Source organism: Parasteatoda tepidariorum, chromosome 7 (genome assembly GCF_043381705.1).
Source record: "Parasteatoda tepidariorum isolate YZ-2023 chromosome 7, CAS_Ptep_4.0, whole genome shotgun sequence".
NCBI classification, from domain to species: Eukaryota; Metazoa; Arthropoda; class Arachnida; order Araneae; family Theridiidae; genus Parasteatoda; species Parasteatoda tepidariorum.
The window spans coordinates 37,680,247-37,694,093 of NC_092210.1; the positions used below are offsets into that span (position 1 = coordinate 37,680,247).

General features: G+C 28.5%; 1 protein-coding gene across 2 annotated transcripts in view; it reads left to right on the plus strand.

Moving 5' to 3' along the window:
* Positions 1-1,351: 1,351 nt before the first annotated feature.
* Positions 1,352-13,847, plus strand: part of LOC107455618 (glycine receptor subunit alpha-2-like) — a 36,180-nt gene continuing 23,684 nt past the window's right edge. The window contains exons 1-4 of one of the 2 annotated variants that reach the window (XM_071183292.1): positions 1,352-1,681; positions 3,665-3,744; positions 7,427-7,494; positions 11,926-12,152. In XM_071183292.1, the coding sequence (XP_071039393.1) occupies positions 1,614-1,681; positions 3,665-3,744; positions 7,427-7,494; positions 11,926-12,152 (443 nt within the window). In that variant the 5' untranslated portion in view covers positions 1,352-1,613. Of the gene's footprint in view, positions 1,682-2,888; positions 3,126-3,664; positions 3,745-7,426; positions 7,495-11,925; positions 12,153-13,847 lie in introns of those variants that run through there. The other variant, XM_016073243.3, reaches the window with a different exon arrangement.

A 13,847-nucleotide genomic window follows, 5' to 3' on the forward strand; every position in this document is an offset into this window, starting at 1 on the left:
TTTGTAAGTATTACCCAATTGAGAAATAATTAGATGGCTACTGAATAATAAATTGCTAGCGCAAATCTTTAATGTTGTCTTCAATGAATTCAAATTTGTATTTATTTTAAAATACTAAAATATAAAACAATGATTACCTTACACCTTTATAAAATTGTTTGAATAATAACTAAATATATTTTATAATTGCACAAAATCACAAACATTACATTTGTAATTGAATATTACCACTGGTCGACAATGAACTGGTATCGTTATTTCAAAAATTCTTATATTTTTTAATAAGAATTTTTTTTAAATGTTGTCTTTATGAGTGTTAAAATCGAAAAACTTAACATTTATTGTGTTTACAGCATTAAATTTTTATTTGAAATAAAAATATTATAATAAAAATATTTATAATAAATATATTTATAATAAAAATATTTATAATCAAAATAATTATAATAAAATATTTATAATAAAAATATTTATAATAAAAATATTTATAATAAAAATATTTATAATGAATTATTGATAGGCTGCTATGTCTTAGTTTATAGTCCATATGAACTCTTTTTGATGGATGTGATTACAATTATTGTTGTGGCAAATTTTTATTGTTACGAGTAAGTATTGGGAAGTTCACGAGCAATAAATAACTAAAAAAAGTGAAAAATAAATTAATTGAAAGTATGTATAAGTGCCGGTTCAGCGGAATAATTTGCAGCAAAAAAGAAAAAATTAATAAACAAATAAAGTGGAAGCTATGCATTTATATATAAGGGCCAATTTAACCGTCTAATTCTACCAAATATGAATTAAAAAAATATTCGTTGCATTTTAAAATCTCATTTATCCTTAAAATATTCCGTTTCAATCATGTTCTGCAAACCAAAGTAAAAATCCTCGTAATTATGATTTGAATAAAAACATCGTTATCTTATGAAAATAGTTTAAAGCCGACATAATTGGGCAGAAAATTTGCTAAAATTCGCATTTTTCTCACACTTTGCATATAGTACAATACAGCTAAATTTCGATGCACTATCATTAGCAAATACATTTCGTTTCTAGAAAATGCTTGATTGTTGCGACTTCCGAATTAAATAAATTGTCAATATTTCTTTCAGTGTAGTGCTCGCTAAGTGCAATATAACATTAAAACAATTCGACAAAAGAGGTTTCATTTATAAATTTAGGAACCATTTTGTGTTTTTTGTTTTGCTTTGTTTAATCAATAGCATTTGAATAAATTTCTTTTGTTTTGCTATAATTAACTGCAAAAAAAAGTAGCGACTTTCGTCTGAAATATATGGATTTTTTGGGGGAAAATACGAAGTAAGTCAATGTAAAGTAAGTCACGCTAGATATTCCATATTTTACTTCTTTGACTAAGTGGCAGTCATTTGCCTGGGCTGGTACCAATGTCATATATTACTATTTAATATTTATTATAAGTAACTTTGTTTTCGGCCCACATTTAACATGCATTTCAGTTTCGCGGCTGAACAAAATTATTTTACAGTTTTAAAATATTACATTATTAATTAAAATTTAATTCTAAAAATGTGAAAAGTTTGATTTTACACGTATGGAGAATTTTCAGCACTTTAAGATAAAAAGGAAACATCATGATCAAAAAGAATTTTATTCCACTGCTTTGCTTTTTGAACTTGTTGTTATCAACGAAAAAAGTAAGGTAAGTATTGCATTTAAACACTGGTGAAAAATGACTGATCTTAATCTATCATTTATTAAAACCTAATACATTTGACTTAACTAATGACAATTTTAAATAATTTTAAATATTAATATCAGTAACTTTGTTTTCGGCAGACATTTAACATGCATCTCAGTTTTGTGTCTGAACAAAAATATTTTTCAATAGTGAAATATCACATTATTATTAAAATTTATTTCCGAAAATGTTAAAATTTTGATTTTACACGCATGGAGAATTTTAAACTCTTCAAAATAAAAAAGAAACATCATGATCAAAATGAATTTTATTCTACTGTTTTGCTTTTTGAATTTATTGTTTTCAACAAAAAAAAGTAAAGTAGTATTATATTTAATCAATGGCTAAAAATTTTTGATCTTAATGTAGCATTTATTAAAACCAAAAGCATTTGACTTATCTAAAAATAAATTTAAATAGTTATGAGTATTATTGTTCTTTTATTCGTTTTACAGAAACCATTTGCTAAGTACACTCTGAAATTAATACAATTTGAGAGTCACTTCTCTTACTAACATTTTATGATTTCTATGACACTTTTAAATTTCGCAGTATTGTTAGGAGTTTGACCAAAAATTTCGGAGAAATTTGATTTATTTCCAGCTTATTTTTATTTAAGTGAGATTTGATACTTCAGAAGAAAAGTATCTACGGAACCAGAATATGAGTTTTATTTGCTTATAGTTTAATTTATAATCCACTACTTCAAAAAAAAATCGTACATTTTTGATCGAAGGAAGATACTTATCAAGCGACCCGTTTTTTGCTCAAAATAAGAATTGTTGATACTCATTCAAGAATTTTTTTTCTGAGAAATGGAAGAAAAAATAGCAAATGAATTTATATTGGTTTATTTTTTATATAATAGAATATATTTCTGCAGTAGCAATAAATTAAATTATAAGCATAATTTATTTCAGAATATTTGCTCTGTGAAAACTGAGGCGAAATATCTATTCGAATAATATGTATTGAAGAACCCACCAAGTTGCGTGAAATAACATTTTATTCCGGGTTACCACCAAATCATGCATACAATTTGAAAGATGTGATTTAAATCTTAACACTTAAAATAGAATTGGCTTACCGCAAATTTCCTCGATAACACAAAACGAGAATTATTTTTATATCCGTAAACACCATTGTGTTGCTGTACTTTTTTATCACCAGAAGTTGGTGTTGATAATCGAGAGTTAGTCGGCAAAACTTTATTGTTGTTACTGATTTGTTGTGATTTAATTGAGATTTGAAGTTCATCGCTAAAATAGGTACACATGTTTTTAATTGTGTCTTAGAGATAATTATATTTTATTTAAATCTCGGTGAATTGTAAAGTGATTTTTAGACAGATAATTTCTATCAGCAACCGTTCTGTTTCTTGTTCCAGTTCGTCTTCTTATTACTGGTACGTTTGAATTAACAACTGGATTTATTTAAAAAATTAGTGTATATATTACTCTAAATTAATGATTATTATTTTATATTGTATCGTAATAATACATTTACTGACCTTTATGTTTCTCTCATCGAACTATAATTATAAGTTTTAGTGCTACTGAATGCAAAAAATGGTTACCGCTACTTTACAACAAGTAGTGCGAACAAGCATTCTTGGAGTAGTGGAGCACCACTTCGTTGTAAAGTAGTTTACTTTTAGTGTTAAGTTGCTCGAAAATGTTTTACAGAGTGGTAAAAACTACACAAAGTCCTAAAATTGCATTTTTGTTATACAAATGATAGACAATAAACAATATTAGAGACATACTGAAATGACCTTTAATTTGAAAGAATTTAGAATATATTTCAGTTTAAAATGAAAGCTAATGGAAGATAAAACAGGTGTCAATAAAAAAATTTATAAAAAAAGTAAAACAATTTAATTCTTTATTTTTGGAACTTGTTTATTAAGAATGTTTCTTTCTACTTTAAAAAAATTTGTTTCAGATCAAGTGACAACAGGTCAATTCGAATTGAAGATGTTGTTCCTGTTGGTTATGATTATCTGACTCTTCCAAAAATCAATGGTATATATTTTTTTTAAAAAATGATTGAATAATTATTCTATTTGCTACTCAATCTTTGTTCTCGTTAAGTTTTAATTTCAGCGAATATTAAAACAAAGAATAAACTCAAGTAAATTTTATTTTGTTCATCGAATTCTATCCCTGATAAAATTCTGGTGGGGGAGTATTGTGGCGTAACTACTGCTACGAAAATTAAACATAAATTTACTGGTATATAAGACATGCTAACTTGATTCAATCACGAGGTACCTTTTGATAGATGAAGGTTGGCATGATCGATAACTCCAGGTCTATTGATACGCGTTTCAAAAACATATTTTTAAACAATAAAAATACGGTAGTTTCAATCTAGCACTAAAAATAATTATTCCATTCCATAATGTTATCGTCACATGCTACGAAAACTATCCGTGTTGATTTTATTTGCATTACCCTAGTGAGAAGAATAAATAAAAACATGAAATTAACTCGTAATGAAACTCATTCTCAATTATATGATAGCTGATCGTCTTGGATAAAAAAATTTAAAGAAACGAATGGTTTTAATACTGCTTAGTGGTAAAAACAGTGAACTTAAGGAAAAATTTGTTTTTCAGTCATTAAATTCAAACTTTTCAAAGTAGAACTTTTTCCGTGTTTAAAACTATCAGTTCGCTAAATTTCATTGCAAATCGGATCAATAGTCCTTAACCCGAAACAAATAAACAGAGAGCATTTTCATATAGTAGTTCTTTTATATTATGTATTGTTTTCGAAGTAAACATTAGTTGTGTAGATTTCTTGGTTGCACCAAATAGTAGTTTTGTTTGACTTCTTTGGCTCAATTTAAATTTAAATTTATCTTTCTGGTGTATTAAAATAGGAATATGTTTTAATGTATTGTCTACGAATTGGTAAATAATTCTGTACTCCATTTATTATTCTCATAAATCACATAAAGCTGTTGTTTTCGTTTTATTTTAAACATAAACCACTGGCTCTGTTTTTCAAATGAACTTTTAATGGATTGATTTCCCTTCGGTTTTACTTGATATTCGTGTACCATTAAAAATGGTTATTATACATTGGATTTTCTATAATCAGCACCAAAGTAATCAGCTAAAATGTAATAATTACGTTTATGCTAATGTTGCTATAAATGATTTAAATTCAAGAAGACTTATTTATTTTCTACTGAAAGTAAGGAAAATTCCTTGCCTAGCGTATACACAACGCATCGTGTCAGAAGAGGAGTGTTCTCGATTTCTGAGAACAAGATAATTTACTGAATATTAAATACGTACACTAAAAACATCCTGATAGAAAACATAATACATATTTGAAGCATTCTTCATAGTTTTATTTATAAAACTAAGTTATATTTCCGTTTATAATAATTATAAATTGTATCAAATATCTTTTTTATTGTGCTCTTTTAAGTGAAAAGTGAGTTATGAAATAAAGCAATTAATCATATAATAAGGAATTTCATTTTTTACTTCTTGTTATTTATACTTAAGTACCTTCAAACGTTTGCGCCTATAAGCTTTTTTCAAGGAATGCAATTTGCAATTTTATAGTCAAACATTTAGCAATCAGAGGCTCATATAGTAAGGATGGAGCAGGTTAAGAACTTGGATAAATTTCATGGCTAGAATGCTATGTTATTAACATTTCTGCTGAAAGATAAACGTGGTTCCTAGAGCCATTACACACCACTGATTCGAGAAAAAATACTTCGGGATAGCTATAGATGGAAACAACTAGCAAATCAATTTATTAACAAGTTTTAAAAGCAAAATTTATTGAGGGAAACGAGTGTGCGGACTCCTTGGCTAAGGAAGGCAGGGGTGCCGACCAGCCTTGCGCCACTATCACGCTTGCAGACGCAAATACAGTTGCAAGACACAGACTTCTGCCCCATTCCTTCAGGAAACCCCTCATTACTGACTCTGATTGTTCCAGAATCTTAACAACAACAATTGCAAGACTAGGAACAAACCACTTTAAAGAGATGGAAATTATTCCCGACAAAATAAGAACTTACATTCTGAGCAAGAGCTGCGCCGATATCTAACTTACCCCGGATCACATTCTCTAGTGCCCAGCCCTTACCCCATATGTTTTACAACTGGGTATGGTGCCACTGGCTTCAGAACTTCGTAAGATCCTCTACAGTAATAATGTATTTGAGCTTGCGGATGCTGTTTTGAAGGCTCGCGAGATCATTTAATTGTCTATTTACACGATTAAAAAAAGGCAAAATTAAACAGGTCGCCGTTCTTAAATTCCAGGAGGTGAACCAATAAGCTTTTGCATAACTATTTCCGTATAAGTGCAATGCTGAGTAATGCTACCATGAAGAGAAAATTATGAAATTGTGAAAGACTTATCTGAAGAAAGTTTTTTTTTCATTAATTTTAACTGTGCTGTTTATGTCAGTACCCATTTACCTTCGAGTGCAAAAATGTTTTGAGTAGCTGTCAGTTGGTTTTCTGGAGAAGTTCTGATGTTTGTATGACAAAAGCAATGTATTTTACTATTTATCTATGCTTAATAGTCTCTTATCAAATACAAAGCAAAGTTTCAATGCAAAGTTGATTTTTTTTGCCTCATAACTTCCCATTTAATATCAACTCTTCGATTAATAATTCAATAATTCGCCTCTAAGATAAATTAATTATCAGAAACATATTTTTTTTGTTGAATCTCCTATTTCTAGATTTTGTTTGATTCATAAATAGATATAAAAGGAACATTTGAACAAAGAATTGTGATTACGATACACCATATCTTAACCCATTAACGCAGAATTTTTAGTAAAAATATTTTCCGTATTTTTTCATTATTTTGCATTATTTTAGGATAAAATAAATGAAAAATATAATATTTAGCATTTTAATTATTGAGGGATATGAGCTACAGCATAAAACACCGGGTGTCTTTTTCTGCACTAATGGCAAAATCATCCAAACACAGCTCACTTCCAAACAATAATTTTTCAAATTTGTTCTTATTTGCAGTTATTTAGATCTAAGGGAAATAATTATTTATAATCAATATTTTAATAATCTTTCAAAATCAAGTATTAATAAATTTTTTAATATGAATACAAAAAAATAAAAAAAAAATTTCGAGTTTATATTTTAGTACAAATACAATTCCAATAATAAAACAGATTTTTTCAGTAGATTTTTCTAGTAGACTATTTTTTACTATTAAAAAATACAAAATTACATTTTTGCTTGCAATTGGATCTTCAGATATATAAAAGGAATGCCGATATCACACCTGCCTCAAGCAGTAGAGCTGCTAATACTATTTTTAAAAAGATCAAAAATTTAATTCAAAATTCTTAGAGCACGAAAAATTGGTGTTTCATTTCAGTTAAAAAACATTTTAATCTACATACGACTCATTACTCTTTTAATACGACTCATTTTTATAATTCTATCACAGAATATTAAAATGCTGTTGGAATATTTAAAAGATGTAATCACTAAAACTAATTGCAGTAAGTCTAATGAATTCGCTGAATTGTTATTAAACGGGGCGAGTAATTAAAAACAGGTTGGAATAAATTTAAACATTATTTACTTATTTATATTAGATGTTCTAGCTTTTGCTTATTTTTTTATAGAGTTTCTCCTGATATAAGGAAAGGTATGCTTGTGTGTAATTAGTTAATTGTTAATTTTAACAGGGATGCCAGTAGAGGTTTTTGTGACAGTTAAAAATATAAACATACGATCCGTTGATGAAAACGATATGGTAAGTTAACTTTTGTTAGACTCAATTTATTTAAGCAATTTCGTGACTATTAACTTTTATTAGGCTAAGTGCTTTTTTGTTATTAAGTGCATTCTCGTAAATTGAGATTTTTGCTGAAGTCGCTAAATACTACAACAATTGTCAGCTACAATACTATTTATACTATCTAATATCTAATTATTTCTGCATTCCAATGTATAATTTTTTTCAATTATATATATATATATATATATATATATATTNTACTATCCTATATACACTGAAGAGCCATTACATTATGACCACCCTCCATCTATAACAGGGGGCTCGCCCAGGTTTTCATAGTTTCTCGCCCAGGAACAATGCTTTCATGGGGCACATTAGGACCCATAATCTTCATAGAACAATCCCTGACCTAAATACAATAGAGCATTTGTGGTCCTGCTTGGAAAACCAAATACGTGCTGCCACGCTACCCCCTCGCAATGTGAGGGAATTGCAGGACCAGTTAGTGAGCGCTTGGTACCAGATACCTCAGACTACCTATCAGCACCTTGTGGAATCAATGCCGCGGCGGGTGCTAGCAGTTTTAAGGGCTAAAGGTGGTCCCATATGTCATTAGCAGGGTGATCATAATGTAATGGCCCTTCGGTGTATATATATATATATATATATATATGTGATAATATGTGCTAACACTGGGTTTTTCACCTATTTTGATGACTTTTTTTCTGTATAGTTTCAATTAATCAGGAATAGATAGATAGATATAAGCAAACGGATATCTACATCGGGCTAGTGTCAACATGTCTACACTGCCCATGCAATTTCTGATGGAATAAATATGAATTGGTTACAAATTTAACACGTTTGATGACATTCGTTCTCTAAATTAAAATGATTTTGGAAACCTTCACAAATAGTGATTTCAATCTCAAGTAAAAAATTTACGACAAAATTACTTTACTCATCAATTTTTAAGAAGAGATTTAAAAAGATGAATTAAAATGCAAACAAAGGTTTTACTAAATAGTGAATGACTCTGTCTTCGTTACAGTGTTACAATATTCGGACCATTCCATCATCAAATTAGAGCTTTTGTTATTAAAATTAATTCAACTTAAAATCGGTCATGTGCTTTCAAATAAATGAAATTCAATAATAGCTTTCAAATGTGCTGATTTACGTTTAAAATATCTTTCTTAACATAGTGAAATGCTCCATTACAAATTAGTATTTTAACTCTAATATGTCTATATTCAATCTGGCTAAAATTGATAAATATTTCATTTTTACTTTAGATGTACTACCTTTCTGAGTGTAATAAAAGACTAATTTACTTTATCAAATTTGCCCACACTAGCCCCATAGCTTTTACAAACTAGTCCCGTATAATGGAACAAGTGTTTGTTTAATAACAACCTTTTTTTGAAAACAGATATGGAAAAACGAAACACACAGCTTTCTAAAAAATTCCTGATGTAAACAAAAATGCAGGTGAATGTGGAAATTTTTTTTTAAAAAATATTTCATGAGTTAAAAGTAATACTAAGCCTGGTTTTTGACAAATTTGTAAAGATTGCCCACTCTAGCCCTCCTATATTCTACATGTATTGTTTTGTTTCATGTATTGTGTTGTTTAAGATAATTATTGTGGCTAGGCTAAAAGTTTCGATATTAAATATTTTTATTAAAAGTTTTATCAGCCTCAGCTTATTGATAGCGTATCTATGTCTTCGTTCTTTACGGTGAAGATGACTGTGTTTTAACTTTAGAAGCGGGAAAAAAAATAGATTCTCGTTTTTCCGTGCAGTATCACAAACATGCATGTTTCCTTTTTTTGTAACATTATAAAATTATGAAGAGGGATAAAATGTGAAAAAAAAGTTTAATGGTCAAGTTATTTTTTTTTATTTCTGACGAGAAAAAAATATAAGCTGGAAATCTAATATATTTCTGTCCTTAAATAATGTTTTCGATTAAAATTGTAAAGGATGGCAAAAAAAACTATGTTATTATTAAACGATTTTTCTCCCTATCATTTTCCAGAGATATCAAAGATTAAAACAAACGAAAACAAAAAAGAAGAAATAATTAAACTACGAAAATTTGAAATTTAAAAACTGATTTTTTTGACAATTTTTATTTATCAAATATTAAAAAAATAATAACTTCATGACTTTCGTAAAATAACTTTGAATTCAAATATTTAATTAGCATTTTAATTAACATTAATTTAACACTAGTTAGTATTAATTAACATTTAATTATCATTTCAATAAACATTCATTCAACACTAGTTAGTTTTAATTACCATTTAATTAACATAAATAACTTTCGTAGTATTCTTTAAAGCAACAAAATACAACTGCTTCAGTGAATATTTTGTTCCCTAAGTATACTTTAATGTGCATTTCTAACTAGTCTGATATTGGACGAATTTAAAAAGCGCCTCACAAGAAAGTAAACAAACAGTGGGAAAATAGCATGTGCAACAAATAATTGATAGTCGTTGTTTTGACTTTCACAAGCCAGTACTTTTTCAGGATAGATAAATTGAGATAAATAAGCTATTTAAATTGGCTTTTGTAAACGATTGTTTATTTATTTATTTTTTTGCATTTTCGGAATTCAATTCAAATTACTATGAATGCATTATTTGAATTGCAATATAATGTAAGTTTGCCGGCTAAGACACGCAGCTTTTAATATCATATATAAAAGCAAAGTACGTGAAAGTTTTTTTTCCTTTTGAAGGTAAAAAATATTTGTTACTTATTAAACGTTTTTAAAATAAAAAACATCATCTTTACTGTTAAGGATAAAAATAAAAAGCTTTATATGGATGCCGACAATTTTCTTGATATTAAAATAAAACTAACTGTGTTTGAAGAATTAATAAAAAAATCACAAAAAGAATCTTTTTTCAAATGTACTCGTTACGTTAGACTTAAATATGTTTTTAATTAAAAATCACAGAACAATGCATGTCATTAAAAATTTGCGACACACATAGGAATTTTTTTAAAAGAAATAAACAGTTAACTTCTAAGGAAGAAAACGGGGGAAGTAGAGTTAAGAGCATTATCGTACAAAGTGCATCTCATTATAACATAACTGAATATTTTGTTTTAAAGTATCAACTTGGTAATAATTTCAAATTTCAGAGAAAACAACAACAATTATGGGAAACTAAATATAAATTTATCAATAATAAAATTTCATACTTCAATACCCTGGATTTTATCTTTTAATTCCTTTTATATTTTTATTTAGGTATATTAGGGATCTCCAACCCTAGTTAATAGATTTCATCATAAATTCTTATATTTTTCCTTCCTTTCTCTCTTCTATTACATATATTATTTTTCGTGTAGAGAATGTAACGATAATGTCGTGAAAATTATTTTATTACATTTCGTTCAGAATTTTTCATCTAAAAAAGGCTCAGAATTATAGTGAAAATAAGTAAACACGGCATTTTCATGAGAATGTGCTCTGTAAGAAATTCCGCATCAAATTACGGTAAAAAGAACCGACACTCAAACGTTTCTGTACTTTATATCGTAAAATCCTCAGGCTATCAGTGGACTTTAGGGTACACTTCCAATGGATTCCATCACACGTTGGAATCAAAGGTAACGAGATGACGGACTCACTGGCTAAAGATGCTTCTTTGGAACCTTTACAGCCAGATATACCTTCCACTTTCAATGAGGTCTTTGCAGAGTGCAAAAGAATGTTTATGGACCTCTGGAGGGTTCCTCCTCAGTATAGTTGGTATTTCAGAAAACGTCTTGGAGGTGCCTTGCCCTTTGAGGGACCTAGAAGCCAGCAGACTTGTTTCTCTCGCTTTGCAAGTGGTCACTTGAGGTGTCTCTTGCATGTTCAGAGGCGAAAGACTTATGGACTTTGCACTAAATGTAGGACTGCTCAAGTTTCACCCGAGCATATTCTAAACTGTATCGATTTTAAGATCGACGAGGTTTTCTCAAAACCTCATCTGTTTTTAGACTTTCTGGACATTTTTAGACTTATAGATTTGGTCTAGTTGGGATGGATATCTTGGGGATTAGAAACAACAACATATCGTAAAATTCATCCTTACCTTCTACTTTTACAAAACAAATCTTATACAAAGTATTTTTATAGTAATATTCACTTCAAAATCTCTGTAATTAAATAAATGCTACTGTTAAAATTACTTTATAAAATGCTACAGTAAAAATAGATTTTACGGAGGCTGTTTCATAGTGTGCGCAACTGTCTAGTAATTCAACAATGACAAAGAATTACCTAATGTTATACATTATTAAAAATATTTTGGCTTTCTATAGTCAGAAAAAATTGAAATGTATGTGCTTCACTTTAAATAAAAGTTAAAACTGGGGATTATTTTTGGTGATACGTAGTGAATAATATAAAATATAAAACTACAAAGAATTGTTTTAGTCTTTTACAGTGTCTCTAGATCTGTGGCAGAATTGGTTAGACATGCGCCTAACTTATCCTCATTGGTCTGAAAAGAAATATCAAATACTGGATACAGAATGGAGAAAAAAAATTTGGAATCCTAATTTGTATTTTGTTAATGCAATCGATGGAAAAATCAACAACATCATTACTCCCAGTAGCTTTTATTGGCTTTCAGATCAAAATCAAATTTTTTTCAGCTGCAGGTTCGTTTCATGTCCATATTTTTTAAAAAAAATCATTGATATTGCTGATTTTATATATGAATGTGGTTATTTATTTATTTATTCATGAAACTCAGATTTACTGATTGAATGGGATAAGGGCTGAACACAGAGAAACAAAACTTTTTAAAAATGTTATTGTGTTTGTTGCTTAAGAGACACTTCCTCTCCCGACCGAACAAAACTGTCTGAAGGATGAAGTCGGGGAAGTAAAATTTTAGAAATTTGTTCGATCATCTTTATTTAATTTTCACAAATAAACTGATGATGGATAGTCACTCTATTTGGCAAAATGTTTAGACACATGTAAAATGCAAAGCCGCCACTCAATCACAATTTGAGATGTAAAGCGATCAGTATTATAGAATCTCTATTAATTTTTTCAGGCAAATTTATGCCAATGCGATTTTGTAACCAATAATTTTTGATACGTAGTACAAAGTTGTCAGTTTTTAGATTTCTAAGAAGTATCTTTGTTTTTATGCACTTAACTTTCAAAGAATTTTTTATAGTCATAGAAATCGGTTTTCATCAGTTTAAATGTAATAAAATTAGGTCTCAAAAAAATCTTAAAACTTAGAGGCATGCAGTTTTAAATTTCTTTTTCACAACCACAAATCGCATTATTTTATTGCCTTAAAATTTGATGGAAAAATTCTAAAAATTATCAAACTCTATTTCTCCTAATTTTTTGCAGAGAGCTCTGTATTTTCCACTTTTTTTTAAGAAAAAAAAGATATTGTGTTGTCTAACAATACTCTATCATGAAAAAGGAGTTAAATAAAGATAGGAAACGTTACTTAAAGATAGATCAAGAAAACATTTTTTAAATCAAAAATGGCGAGGGTAGAGGCATCTTAAGACTCTTTACTGACTTTTGAGTATACAAAAAGAAAAACTTTCTTTTAAAATTACCGTATTGTATGTAATATTTCTGATTAAAAATAAATTGTAGTAGTGAAAGTCGAAGTAAACGGTATTTAAGCCATTCATTTGCTAATCTTTTTCCAAACTATCGTATCACACATCTCTCTATTCTAAAAAAAAGTTTTTGCAGTTAATTTTGTCCCCTGAAAAACTTTTTAACTACGTGATGAAAATCTAAGATTAAGGAATCAATTCATTCAGAATCTTTCAGGGAAGACATTTAGGGCATTCAAATCTTTTACATAATTTTAAATTTTTATTTATTTTAGTTTTAAAGCACGATTTTGCAGTTAATAATGAAGAATAACCGCCGTTCACAACAGCCAATCACATGTCTGAAAACGGCAAGCTTAAAAAAGCGATTTACAAGTCTGAATTTTCTTTTTCAGAGATGCAACCAATCACAAAATAGTTAGAATTTCATTCTTCAGTTTTACAACATCTCAACTTATTTCGTATTGATATATTGATTAATCTGATTATTTGTTTTCTAAAACGTTAATTCGTAAGTTTAATCTGGTTTTAAATCTTAATTCGATTTGTTTATTTACAAGTAATGCCTAAAAAGAAAAGACCTAACATTACTAAAAAGTCGCAACTCAATGCGAAAGCTAATCGAAAGCGGGAAAAACGTAAACTTCATAGTATAGAAGAAAATAATGCTCTTTTGCTTATACAACCTAATGATGATTCAACTAACAAAAAAAAAGTTAAACTAACAAAGGTTGAGCTAAAAGAGAATGTGTGTAA